Genomic DNA, 13,688 nt, shown 5'->3' with positions numbered 1-13,688 from the left:
TTTTTTTTTTAACCGCTGCTTTTCAAAAAACGGCGCGCATAGTACGCGTCGCTTGTCGACCGCGTACGCGCGTTGTAAGCCCGGAACTGATTCGTACTAAACTGAAATGAAACAATTTGAAGTGAAATGAACTTAAATGAATTGAAATTGAAAGCCCCACAAACGCAACTGAAACGGATTGATGCGAAACTACTAGCCGTGTGTTTGTACATACATATGTATGTTTATGGCAAGAAAGCAGACGACGATAGCAATTGTAAAAAAGAAAAATGAAAAAAGTAACTAAAATAAAAACATAAAATCAAAAGCCATTCGCCAAACCCACAAACGTAAAGTAAACTTGAAGCACACCACTTAAACGCCCAGTGCTGCCAAGTTGCGGCAAAAGTATCTGTAGGTGCGCACAAACGACAAACCAAGAATAACGGGCAAAACACAATAACAAATACGACCCATAGCACATAGCACTTGAATAAGAATATGCCCTTTAGGAAATACAACATTCCGCCATGCATGACGAAAAAATTCCACAGAATGAAACATTCCTCTTTGTCAGCCCGGCCAGATGTACGGATTTTTCCGTATGGTACGGATTTTTAGCTTTTCGTCAAGATGCACGGATTTTCGGAGTGTCTTTTCACAGCGTAAAAATTTGCCTGCCTCATAGGTTTCTTATGGTTCCTGAAATATGGAAAATAAATCGATCACGCCAAATTTTTCATTTTTTTTTTTGATTTATGTCCATGAATCTTGCATACGGGAAATTGAGGTGCTACGCCGACTGCTATTTTTTTTTTCAAAAAAAAAAATTATGAAGCTTAACCACTGTGCGCCGACTGTTAAGAGCGAGAAGGAAACAGTGCAAATTTTAACACTTCTTCGTAGTTTCCGCGAAAAGTAGAAAGTAATATTTTTATTTCACTCCTAAGAGCGTTTTCTTTTCTCGAAATAATGTTGCATTTATTCTGCCCAGCGCCAAGGCTGTCGTTCTTTTCTCTTTAAAATCGTGCACTCTGATAATGTTGCCACTTAAGAAGGTGACAGTTTTTTCGAGAAAAGAAAACGCCATACATGTGAGGATTCCCCATTTTCCAAGAGGGTGGATGCATAATTACATATATGGGTGGAGTATACTTTTACAGTACGCAAGGGATTTTTTTTTCACCTTTGTAGAAATAGCGCACAAAACAGAAATTCAAAAATATCCCCACGATAAAAATGTCCCATTATTTTTGCGAATTCCGCTTTCTATCTTTTTCTCTCACTCGTTGTCTTTCGTACCACTTTTCATTATTTTCCCTTGTCGCTTTTACGGCGGCTGATTATTGTCAACAAAAGCAGCGATTGATTATAACCAGCGGAACGTTGAGATACCAGATACAAAATCACACAGCGACACAGATACCATACACACACGCGCGCACGATTTCTTAGTGTAACAGCGGAAATGTTTGATTTTGCAACCCTGTTGTTGTGTATGTGTGTGGGTACACTACTACACACATACACAATATTTCATTTTATTTTTTTTTTATATTTCACGTTTTGTGTTTTTATTTACATTTTGTGGTTTGTTTTTTAAATAATTGGCGTTGGCTTTTTTTTCGTTTTAGCTTTTATAGAACTTTTTAGTTATGTGTTTTTGCGTTTTTACATTTTCAACTTTATGAAGCGTGTCCAACATGTGCTTGACGTCGATAAATTGTTTGGTAGACTGACTGCTCGAAGTAGATAAAGTAGGAATAAACAATTATTCAGCAGCTGTAAAAGGGGAGGCTATGTGCACAAGAGAGAATAGATCTGTGTTGGCATGTGTGTTTCGGGTATGCGTGATTTGTGAGAGCGAACATAGTGTTACCAGCTGAAAGTATAAGTGAAACATGTAAAATTATGCTTAAAATCAACCTTTGTATCCATGGTAACCGTCATTAAATCTGTTATGTAACAGCTTCAGCCTTGGAACTAAAACGAAAATAACTTTTTCAAATAAGTGCTGCCAAACCGGAGATGCAAACTCTCAATGGCGTCATGGATAAGTAATGAACTACCGCACTGACACTTAGATTCGCCCTAGCACTCAAAATCCTTATCCTGTCCCATTTATTTTCCTACCACCTAATCCACGGTGTTACACGTGAACGTGCCTAATGTATAGACTAAGGTTGGGCCATATTCGTAAGGTGATCTTCTGATGTAGGGTCACCTCAGAAGTTAGAATGGGTCTTGCTATAACAGAAGGGAATGCCATAGTCGACGTTTGTTCTCTCCCTCTTGTAATGTTCGGTTCTTCCGCGCTTAACTTGTCGAGCAAAGCTTCAAGCATCTGCTGCGAGAATGAATATGAACACCTAAAACCCCGCTTCGGATAAATGAGACCCTAAGGAAACAAATACTGCCCTAAGGAAGAGAATACTGTGCAGTCCTTCGGGCAAGAACTCCTGCCGGTGAGATGGTTGTATTTAAGCATGCGCCTAGAACCAACCAGATCAAGCATGCACAGGCCGGCTCCATGGGCCCAACGCCAACTATACATTCAGGCAAATTGATGATGATGCCTGATGACGTGGTTCACGCAATAAAGAGGCAAAAAGGAAAGCGGAGAGAGTCCAATGTTGCCCTCTCCGCTGGTAAGAGAGGCAAAGAGACGACAATCACGAAAGCGCTTAACGCGCTGAAAAAAGGTTTTGTTCTAACATTGCCATCGGGTTTAAAATTATTAAGAAATGAACACTCACTTATATCAGTAACAGCGAAATCATGGCCGAAATCACATCATTTCCTACTACCGAGTCCAACCTTGGGGGTCAAATGAACGTTCACTCAATCAATAATAACTTCAGACAGTGCTTTTCCAAGAAGACCCGCTTTTTGGAAGCTGCTGCAAAGTTAAATTTTACCCGTGTCATTAATACTTGATGCAAAATTGAATTGGAAGGACTTGAAACTGCGGTCGTTCCATACGAAATAAAAAAGAGGAAAAAACTAAGCACGGAAGACCTTTCTCTTCAAAAAATCCGAAATGGCTATAAGAAGGTCTCTTTATTTTTTACTTTTAAAGACTAGAACACTAAATGGCTGTTTATGTTTTAATTTATCAATTTCGACCGTTTATATGTTAAAAGATTTTTCATATACTTGTAAGTCACTTCACCTAATTACCGTAAATTTGGCTAGTAAACATTTTTTATAGTAAAACAAAACGAAAGATATAGAAATACCATAAGATTAAATAAAAAAAAAACGTTATTGGCTCCAACAACAATCAAACACAAATCAGGGAATTTAAAAATAATCATGGGTAAAAAAAAAAAAATGAAAAATGTCAATAACAGCTGATTGAGCTCATAAACATTCAATAATCATAACCAATTTATACACAAAAATGTGTCATTTAGATAATTTCAGCCATAAAAAACAAACTTATGGCCGACATTAGTTAACTAACTTTCGCGAAACTAGTATTCATGTACATATTTACGTATAGTGCATGACAAAATGATAAGATCACCCACATTTTTATTAGTTTTGACTACTTAGTTTTTCTTTTTTGAATTTTAATTCGCGTTTTAGAAGAATATAGTTCATTCTTTAACAAAACTCATCAAAGTTTTAATCTTTGTGACACATTTTTAAAAGTTTGTTAAATTTCCGGGTAAATTTCTTTTTTTTTTCAGATTTTCTAGAAAATTGTTGCCTATGCCGTCTCCTAGCCCATTCAATTTCGGTAAAATTAAGTGCTACAAACTTGCGACCGTTGATTTTTGCAATTTTTGCAATTTTTTTTTTGTTTTTTTTTTTTGTAGGTTTTGCTCATTTTCTCCATGCTACACATGCGCGATCGAGGGACAAAATTTCCAAAAATCAACAGTAAGTCATAAAATTCTCAGGCTTATTTTGTATTGTAGTAAATTTAAATTGGCTATAAAGCTGCAAAACCAAAAAAAAATTTAGTACACTCGGAATATATAGAAATTTTTAAATTATTATGATTTTTATTCACTCTTGCGCAAAGTTTAAAACTTATATAGGGCTTTTGTTATGCGATGAACAATATTTTTATAAAAAAAAATAATTAAAATTAATTTGAAAACTTTTTTTGAAATGTGGGTGACCTTATCATTATGCCACGCACTATGTTTAGGTATGTATGTGTGCCTTGCGGTGTCCAATTGAATATGTCAAATAACTTATTTAAAACGCTTTAATTAGCAGCATTGCTGCTACTCATAAATTGTTGCTATCTATGCGTTTAATGTCGTCCAAGTCATAGCATAGCTAATAATTCATAAGTATGTAGCTTCATGGTTGATCTCGAAATATGTGTGCGCGAGTATATACATACATACATACTAGGGCGGGTCAATTTTTTTTTCGACATCGTTCCTATCAGATTCAGATTCTACATGAAATTCTAAGAAAAAAAGCCCTTTAGACCATAGCTCTAAAATCAATTTCGAGCCTGCGCAATTTTAAAAGAAAATATCTTTAATTAATACTAAGTCCATAATCAGATTAATATTTACTAAAGTGTTAGGAATGTTTTTTTTTGTAATAAAGAGTTGAGCTCCGGAGTTTTGTGATATGAAAAATTCATTTCTGATATCTATTTTTTATTTAAAGAACCGCAAGGTGGCGCTTCAAAGCAAATCTACTATATATTTGTGGAAGTATGTATGTATGTATGTGCCAGGTTGCAGCCTAAACGGATGGACAGAATCGAATAAAATTTGGCCAAAATATTGCCATGACTCCTGGATCTATAATAGGGTAAAAAAATTGAAACTCGGCAAGGGGGGGAGGGGATGAGGGATACCTCCCATAGTGAAAATTTTTAGTCAGCTCTAACTTCGGAATTATAGCACATGAACTCGAAATTTGAAATGCACAGTTACCTATGGTAGGTGCTTATGGAAAGATATATGCATATAAATGAGTTTGTAAAAAAGGGCGTGGCACATCTCATAGGTTTGGAATCTTTTATCAGCTATAACAGCAGGCAGTATTAGTGATCTCAAATAAATTATAGATGATATGAAGTTCACCGGGTCATCTTCTATTCTTTAATATATACTACTTAAGTTAATATACGGATTAATATTTACTAAAGTGTTACGAACGTTATTTTTTTAATACAATAAGAAAAGAGTAACTATAATTTAAAGGAGTGGCACACAATGGCAAGAGTCGTCGCATGTGTGTATTCTTTCATATACATATATATGGGTCGTTCTTACCGTTATATATTTTTCATCCACTCGCTTATTCCTTACCGAAAATTTTAAATAAAAATTTAACAAGTTTTAACCACTGATACAGTACAGTTAGCAGTTTAAAATGGGTAACAGGGTAAACTTAATAAAGAAAATATTTTCTCTGGTTAAATTAATAAGCCTGCCCGGATAACACAAAATCCTAAGCTTAATAAACATTTAGTGTTATAAAAGTTTTATAAAGCTCTACTTGTAATTAGGAAAAATGCCAAAAAAAAATTATAAAATTGATTGATTGATTGATAAAAAGAGAGAGGGAGTTATGGCTATGACAATAGAAAGTAGAAAAAAGATACCTCGTGTTGAAAGCAAAAAGGATCTAAAACCAAAAAAAAAAAAATATAAATACATTGTTAATCATAAAAAAATTCAAAAATAATTTTGATATATTGTAAAATTTTATTTTTTTTTTGGTTTTTTAAAGCTAAAGTTTTATTTACTTACAGTAACGGACAAAAGTATTGGCACAGTGAATTTTTCGCAATATAGGCCAAGTATTTTTTAGAAAAATTCCAAGTATGCAGTTTAATAATCCATTAATTTTAATAAAAAAAAATTAAAAACTTTTAAAGTAAAAAAATTAAAAACTTTGCATATATGTAATGCGAAAATTTGCTGTGCCAAAACTTTTGTTCGACACTGTACATATAAAAAAATACATACAGTAACTTCTCCCGTTACAATAGTAAAAATATGTAACTTGCTTTGTAGTGCAATCTTGCGGTTCTTTAAATAGATATCAGAAATAAATTTTTCGTATCAATAAACTGTGCTTCGGAGTTTGTGCTTTGTGGTTTGTATTAAAAAAAAAACATCCGTAACACTTTATTAAATATTAATCTGCATATTTTATCAATTCGTCGGAATATTTTTTTATGTATGTTACCGCATAACTTTGGACTACGTTATCCGTTTTCTATAATTCTTTTTTAAAGGAGAGGTGGTTCCTCAGAGGTAGTCTCCTACTAATTGAGTGTAGATCCGATAATTTGGCCACGAAGAAAATAACGGTACTCTTAAACGTATATGAGAATTTAAGTCGGTTTTGTTTTTTTGTTTAAAATTTACTCCAGTGTAAACAGCTTCTATAAAAGAGTCGTAGGCCATATTTTTTTTTGTTAGTTCAATTGTGGGACATTTGTATGAACTGCTTCGGCTAATACTTCGGCTTTTGTTCTCTTTTTATATCGAGGCTAAGTGCATTGTTCTACGGGGTGATATCATTGCCAAACATGATAGTACTTTGTTTGCCATCAATAAAGCCTCACGGAGTTACAGTATTCCACATTGATGCGAGCCTGAAAAGCTTTGAAAAATATTTGCGAGTATGGCTTTTAGTTTTTACCGCTCAGGTAGGTGGCAGGCCTATAGAAAATATTTCTTAGTCAATAATTTTTCAAATACTTTTCGTTTGACACCTATATTATAATACATACTTTATCTTCTTAACTTAATTGAATTAAATTTTCGAAATTGGTGGCAACTCGACTCAAAAATATTTTCAGTAGTAAGCCTTCTTAAACCTTTTTAATTTGATACCCATATTGCAATATTTAATTTATCTTATCAATTTCATTTATTTAAATTTTGAAACAGGTGGCAACCCCCCTCAAAAATATTTTCGCCTGTAAGCCTTCATAACCGCTTTCTTTTTACACCCATATTGCAATATCTAATTTATGTCATTAATTTACTTATACTGAAATTTTTAAACAGGTGGCAACTCTCTACTTTTTTCTGGTTTTAATCATCCGGATATTATAAAAAACAAACCAAAAAAATAAAAATATTCAAATCGGTCACGCCGGACTCGAGTCTTAGCGAGGCTAACGGACAGCAATTCATTTTTATATATAAGATATCTTCTTTTAAAAATGCGCAGGCTCGAAATTGACTTTAGAGCTATGGTCTGGAGGAATTTTTTTCTTAGAATTTTATGAAGAATCCGAATATGCTAGGAACAATGTCGAAAAAAATCGATCCATACAAATTGACCCGCCCTAATACATACATATATTCAATACTAAAATATTCCATAGGCCAGGGAGTTGGTGGTTGGTCGTTTCACATGCCAGCCGGCCGGCCGGTCCGGCAGTCAGTTGTTGTTGTTGGCCGCTTGTATTTACATAACGAATTTCACACTTTATTGAGGTCAAAAGTGACAGCAGCGTAATAACAACAGGATTTGCATACATACATACATATACATAGTATAGCGGGGGGAAAAAAAATAAAAATAATTAAAAACGAACAAAAGTAGGAGCATATTGCTGTTAATTTTCGTTGCAATGCTTTCGAAGCGGTGGCCTGATGCCTCTCCATCATTGCTGGTTTACCACTGCATTTTGGCGACTTGGAAATTAATTGCATTCACCAGCCGTCGCAGAGTTGCAAGTGGAGCTTTGCTAGGTAAATGTATTTGTAAGCTTCTGTGAAGACCTCATTGCATTTAATGGTTGCTTTGTTGTTTTTTTTATTGCTACATTTTAAAATATTTTTTTTTGTTTTTTTTTTTGGCTGCGTAAAGATCTCCCTTTGCTTTGAATGCATTCTTACGAACTTGAATGCATGTAGATATGTATGTATGCGTATGTAAGTACATATAATACTTAGATATATATATTTATAGTAGATATGGAAGCACGCAAATAAAAGCGTGTAAAATTTTACACGATTTTCTGTGTCGAGAAAATTTCCATGGCCTCGTACATACATACATACCTATGTAATATGTACATTAACATACATACATACATATGTATGCCTATGAATACTTGGGTTGTGCTCAATAAATGTTGTAATCAATTACATAAAATAGATACAACAATTTCGTATATTCTAATAAATAAATTAATTGATTGAATGTGCTTGTTTAGTAGTGAAAAGTTCGTAGGAATTTTCTCTATTGCTTTCTTTCCCTTAAGTGGCTTTCGAACATTTTGAATGACTTCAAAAGCGCTGCGAATATATTCGTCTTTGCTATGCAAGAGCAGGCCTATCTTTATATTTAGTTTCCATATATGTACTACATTTCACGCACACGTACATACATACTTATGGCAATTTTTTAATTTTTTGCACACTTTTTTAGTTGCTCAGCTTTTCGGCTGAGGACCTACATACATATGTATGTATGTATGTATACGAAGTAAGCCTTTACTCTTAATAATAATTTTCCACTTAAAAACTTAATGGACTTCATATTTCTCTTACTCATACATCATGAAAGTATAAAGTCCAGACGCTTTTAATTGAAAATTGCTGACGTCAAAAATTTAGAAAACCGCAAAATCAAGTCATTATTCTTTGTAGGGAGAAACATTTTTTTTTTTTAAATGGCCTGCCGGGAAAATACTTTTGTACTCCAGCACTTGGCTGGCTATAAAAAATAAGATTTTATCTCGTCGAGAAGTGTACACGTGAACAAGAAAACATGAATAACTACATATCGAGCCCTAACCGCCAAAAAGACGTATGTGACATTTTTTAAAAAATTTTCTTTTCGATGCAGAAATATTTGTACAGCATCTAGATGCATTTCTGCATCAGCATTAAAATTTAGGAAACAAATTCGCTTACATCTTTTAGGCGGTTATTTACTACATTCATAGTATGAATGTATGAATTTCATACAAACTTATATAGATGTTCCCAGTAAACATAAAACGAGTCTATGAATTTGTATCTTCATTCACTTACATACATACATATGTACCTATGTATGTACATTAGAGTGGTCCAATTTTTGTATGAGTGAAAAAATATCATTCTAGAAAACGGGGCACCCCCTTAGTTGGTTCCTTTTGATATTTGTAATTTCTATACCAATTTTCAATTTTCTACTGTAACCAGCACAGGGTGCTTAATGACCTTTAAATGCGCCACTGGATCGCTGTGAAACTAGCAAAAATGTTGGTGGTTTTTATAAAAAGCTACTGTTCCAATGACAGCTGTAATTTGTAATATTTTTTTTTTTAATTTGAAATGAAATTGTTTGATTAATATATGTACACAATATTTGTAGAGTAAAATATGTGCCTCACCTAAATTTATACTTAGATACGTAAAGTTTGGTACCAGCACCTCTTTCGGCAAGAGGAAAAATTTTGGAAGGTGCCCCATACCCTATCTGGGAACAAATTTTTTTGGACCACTCTAATGTACATCCATATCGATGCATTACTTCTAGAGCGAGTAAAATGAGTAAACCAGATTTTTTTTTTTTTACTGATGGCTTCTTGGCTGGAAGGCAGAAAACGATGTTTGATATTCGAACTAAGGAGAAAACTTAAAATCAATCGAAAATGTTTCAATCAGAGGGAGACAAGGTTGATGGGAAAGAAAATACAGTTTCCATGACAACTTGAACATGAAAATTTCCATGAAAACTGTAATGAAAACTTGCCGAAAATTCCATTTCAAATGCCTTTTTGTTATAGATATATCATAAGTTTTTCCATCATTAAAATTCTAAAGCAAACGCGGTTAAAACGCGGTTAAAACGAGGTCCAACGAGTTTTTAGTGAGACACCCTAATACACACATACATATGTACTCGTACATTAGACCGTATCACAAAATAAAGTTCACTATTTCGAATTTTTTTTGCTGAGCATAAAAACGCGACCCTTTCACATTTTTCATCGTATCTGCAGCATTTACAGTCGGATCTTAAAGTATGATATATCGCTGTTCTTGGTCCGAGAAATTTTTTTGTTTTGTTATTTAAAAAGTTTTTTTTTTATTGGCGAATGTATGTAGGTGCCACCGCAAAATGTGTCGTCTTCTTATATTCGGACGAAAAAAAATTTTTTTTTTCGAAATTTCTTTACAAAAATACTTTAAAGTCAGGGGCGTACGGCGATTATTTTATTTGTATACTTGTAAGGTCGTACTGTTTGATGTGCGTATGTATGTACGCAGAAGTATTTATGTTTGTATTAAATTTCCTTTAAATCGAAAACCCAGTGGAAAAGTTTGTTGGGTAACTGTCAGTAAAGAAGAAGTGCATAAATAGCAAATCGGTTGAACTTTGAAATCTTCAAAACAAGTGCTTGTGCATACGAGATATTTATATTTACCGAGCATACGCTACATAGTACAGGCCCATGTACAAAGATATGCAAATACTTATAAAATACAGATACATCTTTTCTGTGCGTAAATATTTCAGTCTGTTGTAAAAACTTTTCTTGGCATGTGTTGGCGAAGCGATGAATGACTGCTGTTCTGTTACTTAAATAAAAGTTTACATTCGTACTACATATGTACACACATATATATATATGTAAGTGCATACATACTATGTATATTTACATATGTACATATATATCTTTAAGCGAACGCTTTATATAAATAAACTAAGGCGTTTTTATTTCTTTGCATTTCTTAAAAAAAAATTTGTACTTCATAAAAATTTTATGAGTGCAAATTTAGCAATTTATGCTACATAAAAAAAAATTATTTTACGTTTTAGACTGAAATTTAGTAGACTCAGCTTATTTGTTATCATCGCTCCTTTTTGCAAAATACAACTTTTTTTTCAGAATTGCGATGATATAAACAAATATAAATTTTATTATAAACAAAGTTAGTAAAATAGCAGGTAATCAATGTACAACGTCTTGGACGTACATAATTACATAACAATGTAAATATATTTATCTTAAAAGAAATTTTCGTTTCTTTTTTATTTCTAAATGGAATATATCGAGCGAAAGATCATACACGTGCGCCAATTGTGCTCCGATTAAACAAAAAAAATTCCACAAAATTTCAATACAATTTTGTAAATTAAGTTCACTTGTTTACTTCTATGAAAAAATCTGATATATAAAAGTATAAATTACAAATTGAAAGGCTGGCCTGTGTATGTAGCCTGTAAAATTTGTTTAGTGCTACATTTTAATGAGTTTCAATGAAATTAGAATGACTAAAGTATTCACGCGTAACAGTAATTATTTTTGTTTTTTTAACATTTATTTTTACGTTTTAGACTAAAAGTCTAATAGAAGTATTCAAAGTAGCTGTGAGCACGAAAATCAACAGATATTCCTAGGGCAAGAATATGACTTATGAAGACCCCAATCCACAAAGGAATTGAGAATTTGGTTTCGATTTTGCCAAATTTTTCACTCTTTTCCAGCTCACCCGTTCACTATCCATCTCTCTCTCTCTCCCTCACATCTCTCTCTCTCTCTCTCTTTTAAGTAGTAAATTAATATACTACGAGTATAGAATAGCAAAAATCTAAACAAAATTTTTAAAACATCAATGCATCTCAAAAGGATTTCAAAATTGCTTAAACCTCCAATTCTGTACTCAAAGAGGAAAAAGAGAAAGAGAGGTGTTGCTGTTTTTATTATGGTAGACTTATCCGTAAAAGTAGTAAATTTCCCCGCCTATCCCTTTAGTTTATATTTTTTTGCACCTTCTCTAGGCTAACATGCCAGGGTGATTGGCAAATCTTGGTTTCTGGGGTCTACCAGAAATCCAGTCCACTCCTTCGTAGAGTTTACCAGCACTTCTGCAAAGGCTTTAACGGTCTAAAGGCTCCGTTATGCATACTTGGCATTGCTTGAGCGTTGTCACATAAGGAATCTGTTAAATGAGCTTCGCGTGTAAGCGGTTACCCAACGCACAGCATTACATACGTAAAAGTCTGTTGGTTTTTGATTTCTACGTAAAAATGGTATAGCAGTGCATGCAATGCCAAGTATGCATAACAGAGCCTTAAGGCTCTGTCTCGTTGGAAGGGCTTGCTAGATTTTCCAAGAGATCGGGGTGGTTACAGGCCGTCTAGGAATACTTTTCAAGTTCGATTAAGGGCAAGTCTGCTACTTCAAAGTTTTTCAAGAAATTATCTCTTGGAAGTTACTCTAAAAATCCAGAGCCCACTAAACCTTTTGATAACTTGGGCTATGTGTTTGGAATTTGCAGTTGTGAAGCCATCTTTTCGAAATTTTTATACAAATCTTCACTTTTAGACAGTGTTTGTTATGAAGAGTTCTTTCCTACAATGTATCACAAAAATACTTCTTAATGAATTCATTGCACTAACAACTTATGTACTTACAAATATCTAAACAATAGCAAATGCTTAAAAATTTTTCCTCGCCTACTTGTTTTTCTCATTTTCTTTTTACTTGTATTATTGTTGTTCTTTTTTTTTTTTTGATTGTTTAATAAAGTTATGCGTGGAATGTTGCCTTGGTTCAATCGCATACTTGGAAGCATAAGATACTTAACCGGTTATTGACTTGCGCGCACAGTTACTTTCATAATTCCATAGCTCACCAGCAGTATGTCATTGTATTGATGGAGTGGTTATTTATTCGTTTGTATGTATGTATGTATGTATTGTTTGTTGTCTAAAAATTCCAGAATTTAATCTCGATCTTTGCTAAGCAATTAAAGAAACCTAAAAAAGTAGCATCCAACAATCTTCTATTGATCACCAAATTTATTTATTTTTTTCTAGTATTCATTTTTCACTTACCAGAGCTACATTTGTGTATTCTTTCATGTTACCTTTACTACTCGTATTCTCTTACTCTTACTCTTACTCATTAAGTTCATTACCTTTGTGGTTACCTGTGTATGATGATGACTTCTGGGGAAGATCAGTCTTGAACGCAAGCTTGTGCCGGGCATTGTGCCTGCTGTTGGTGTTGGTGTTGGCACTATTGTTGGTTGCTGTTGTGTTATCAACGGACTGCGCGTCGATTTGACAGCCATTTTTGCTGTTGGATTTTTTTTTCTTTTTTGTTTTGCTTGTTTGAACTATTTTATGGTATTTCTGCCGCAGTTGAATTTCTCGCACGGTTTTTTCCTTAATTCGTATCTTTTGTTTTTGTTATTTTTTCTACCTTACACTCGATAGCACATTTTCGGTAATTCCCAAAAATTTTAACTGCTCGATGATTTGCGGTTTCTTCCATTTAATTATTTTGCATTTTATTGCATTTATCTTATAGATAAATGCACAAATACTTTTTTTTTTGTTTGAAGAATGTTTCACTTTTGGAAAAATCTTTGATTTATGCTGATGTTTGTACTATTTTGTAAGATAACTATGAAAGGAGAAGTTGTAATCTTTGAGATGATAAGAAAACAGACGCGTTGGCTGCATTGACTCACTTGCTCTCCGCTAAAAGATGTGTTAGTAATTCCTGCCCTCAAAAGACGCAAGTTTGCTCCGCTGCGACCATTTTCGTCTAACCTCAATTTTTTTCGCCTTGCATAAATAAACTGCATTTAGTAGATCGAACTTACCTAGGCTATTGAGGAATACCATAAATTTGCTATGTAAAGATGGCAGGTTAGAAGGCTTCGAAACGATATTAAGCGCTACCACATGAGTTCCTATTCGGCTGTGCCCGGCGAGGATTCCTATGAGAACCTACAATTAGCGCTTTG

The 13,688-nt window shown here is 33.6% G+C and overlaps 1 protein-coding gene across 6 annotated transcripts in view; it reads right to left on the bottom strand.

Annotated features, from left to right (window-relative positions):
• LOC118747915 (NAD(+) hydrolase sarm1) overlaps positions 1-13,338 on the bottom strand; it is a 98,531-nt gene extending 85,193 nt beyond the window's left edge. For 5 of the 6 annotated variants that reach the window (XR_004993999.1, XM_036482131.1, XM_036482139.1 and 2 more), the window contains exon 1: positions 12,852-13,338. Coding sequence is in view for 5 of the 6 variants with exons in the window: in XM_036482131.1 (XP_036338024.1) it covers positions 12,852-13,007 (156 nt within the window). In the remaining variant the exon portion in view is untranslated. The remainder of the gene's footprint in view (positions 1-12,851) is intronic. The other variant, XM_036482132.1, reaches the window with a different exon arrangement.
• Between the last annotated feature and the right edge of the window lie 350 nt (positions 13,339-13,688).

This window comes from Rhagoletis pomonella, unplaced genomic scaffold (genome assembly GCF_013731165.1).
Source record: "Rhagoletis pomonella isolate Grant_MI unplaced genomic scaffold, Rhpom_1.0 Rhpom_scaffold_00012, whole genome shotgun sequence".
NCBI classification, from domain to species: Eukaryota; Metazoa; Arthropoda; class Insecta; order Diptera; family Tephritidae; genus Rhagoletis; species Rhagoletis pomonella.
This window is presented reverse-complemented; position numbering and strand designations above follow the sequence as displayed.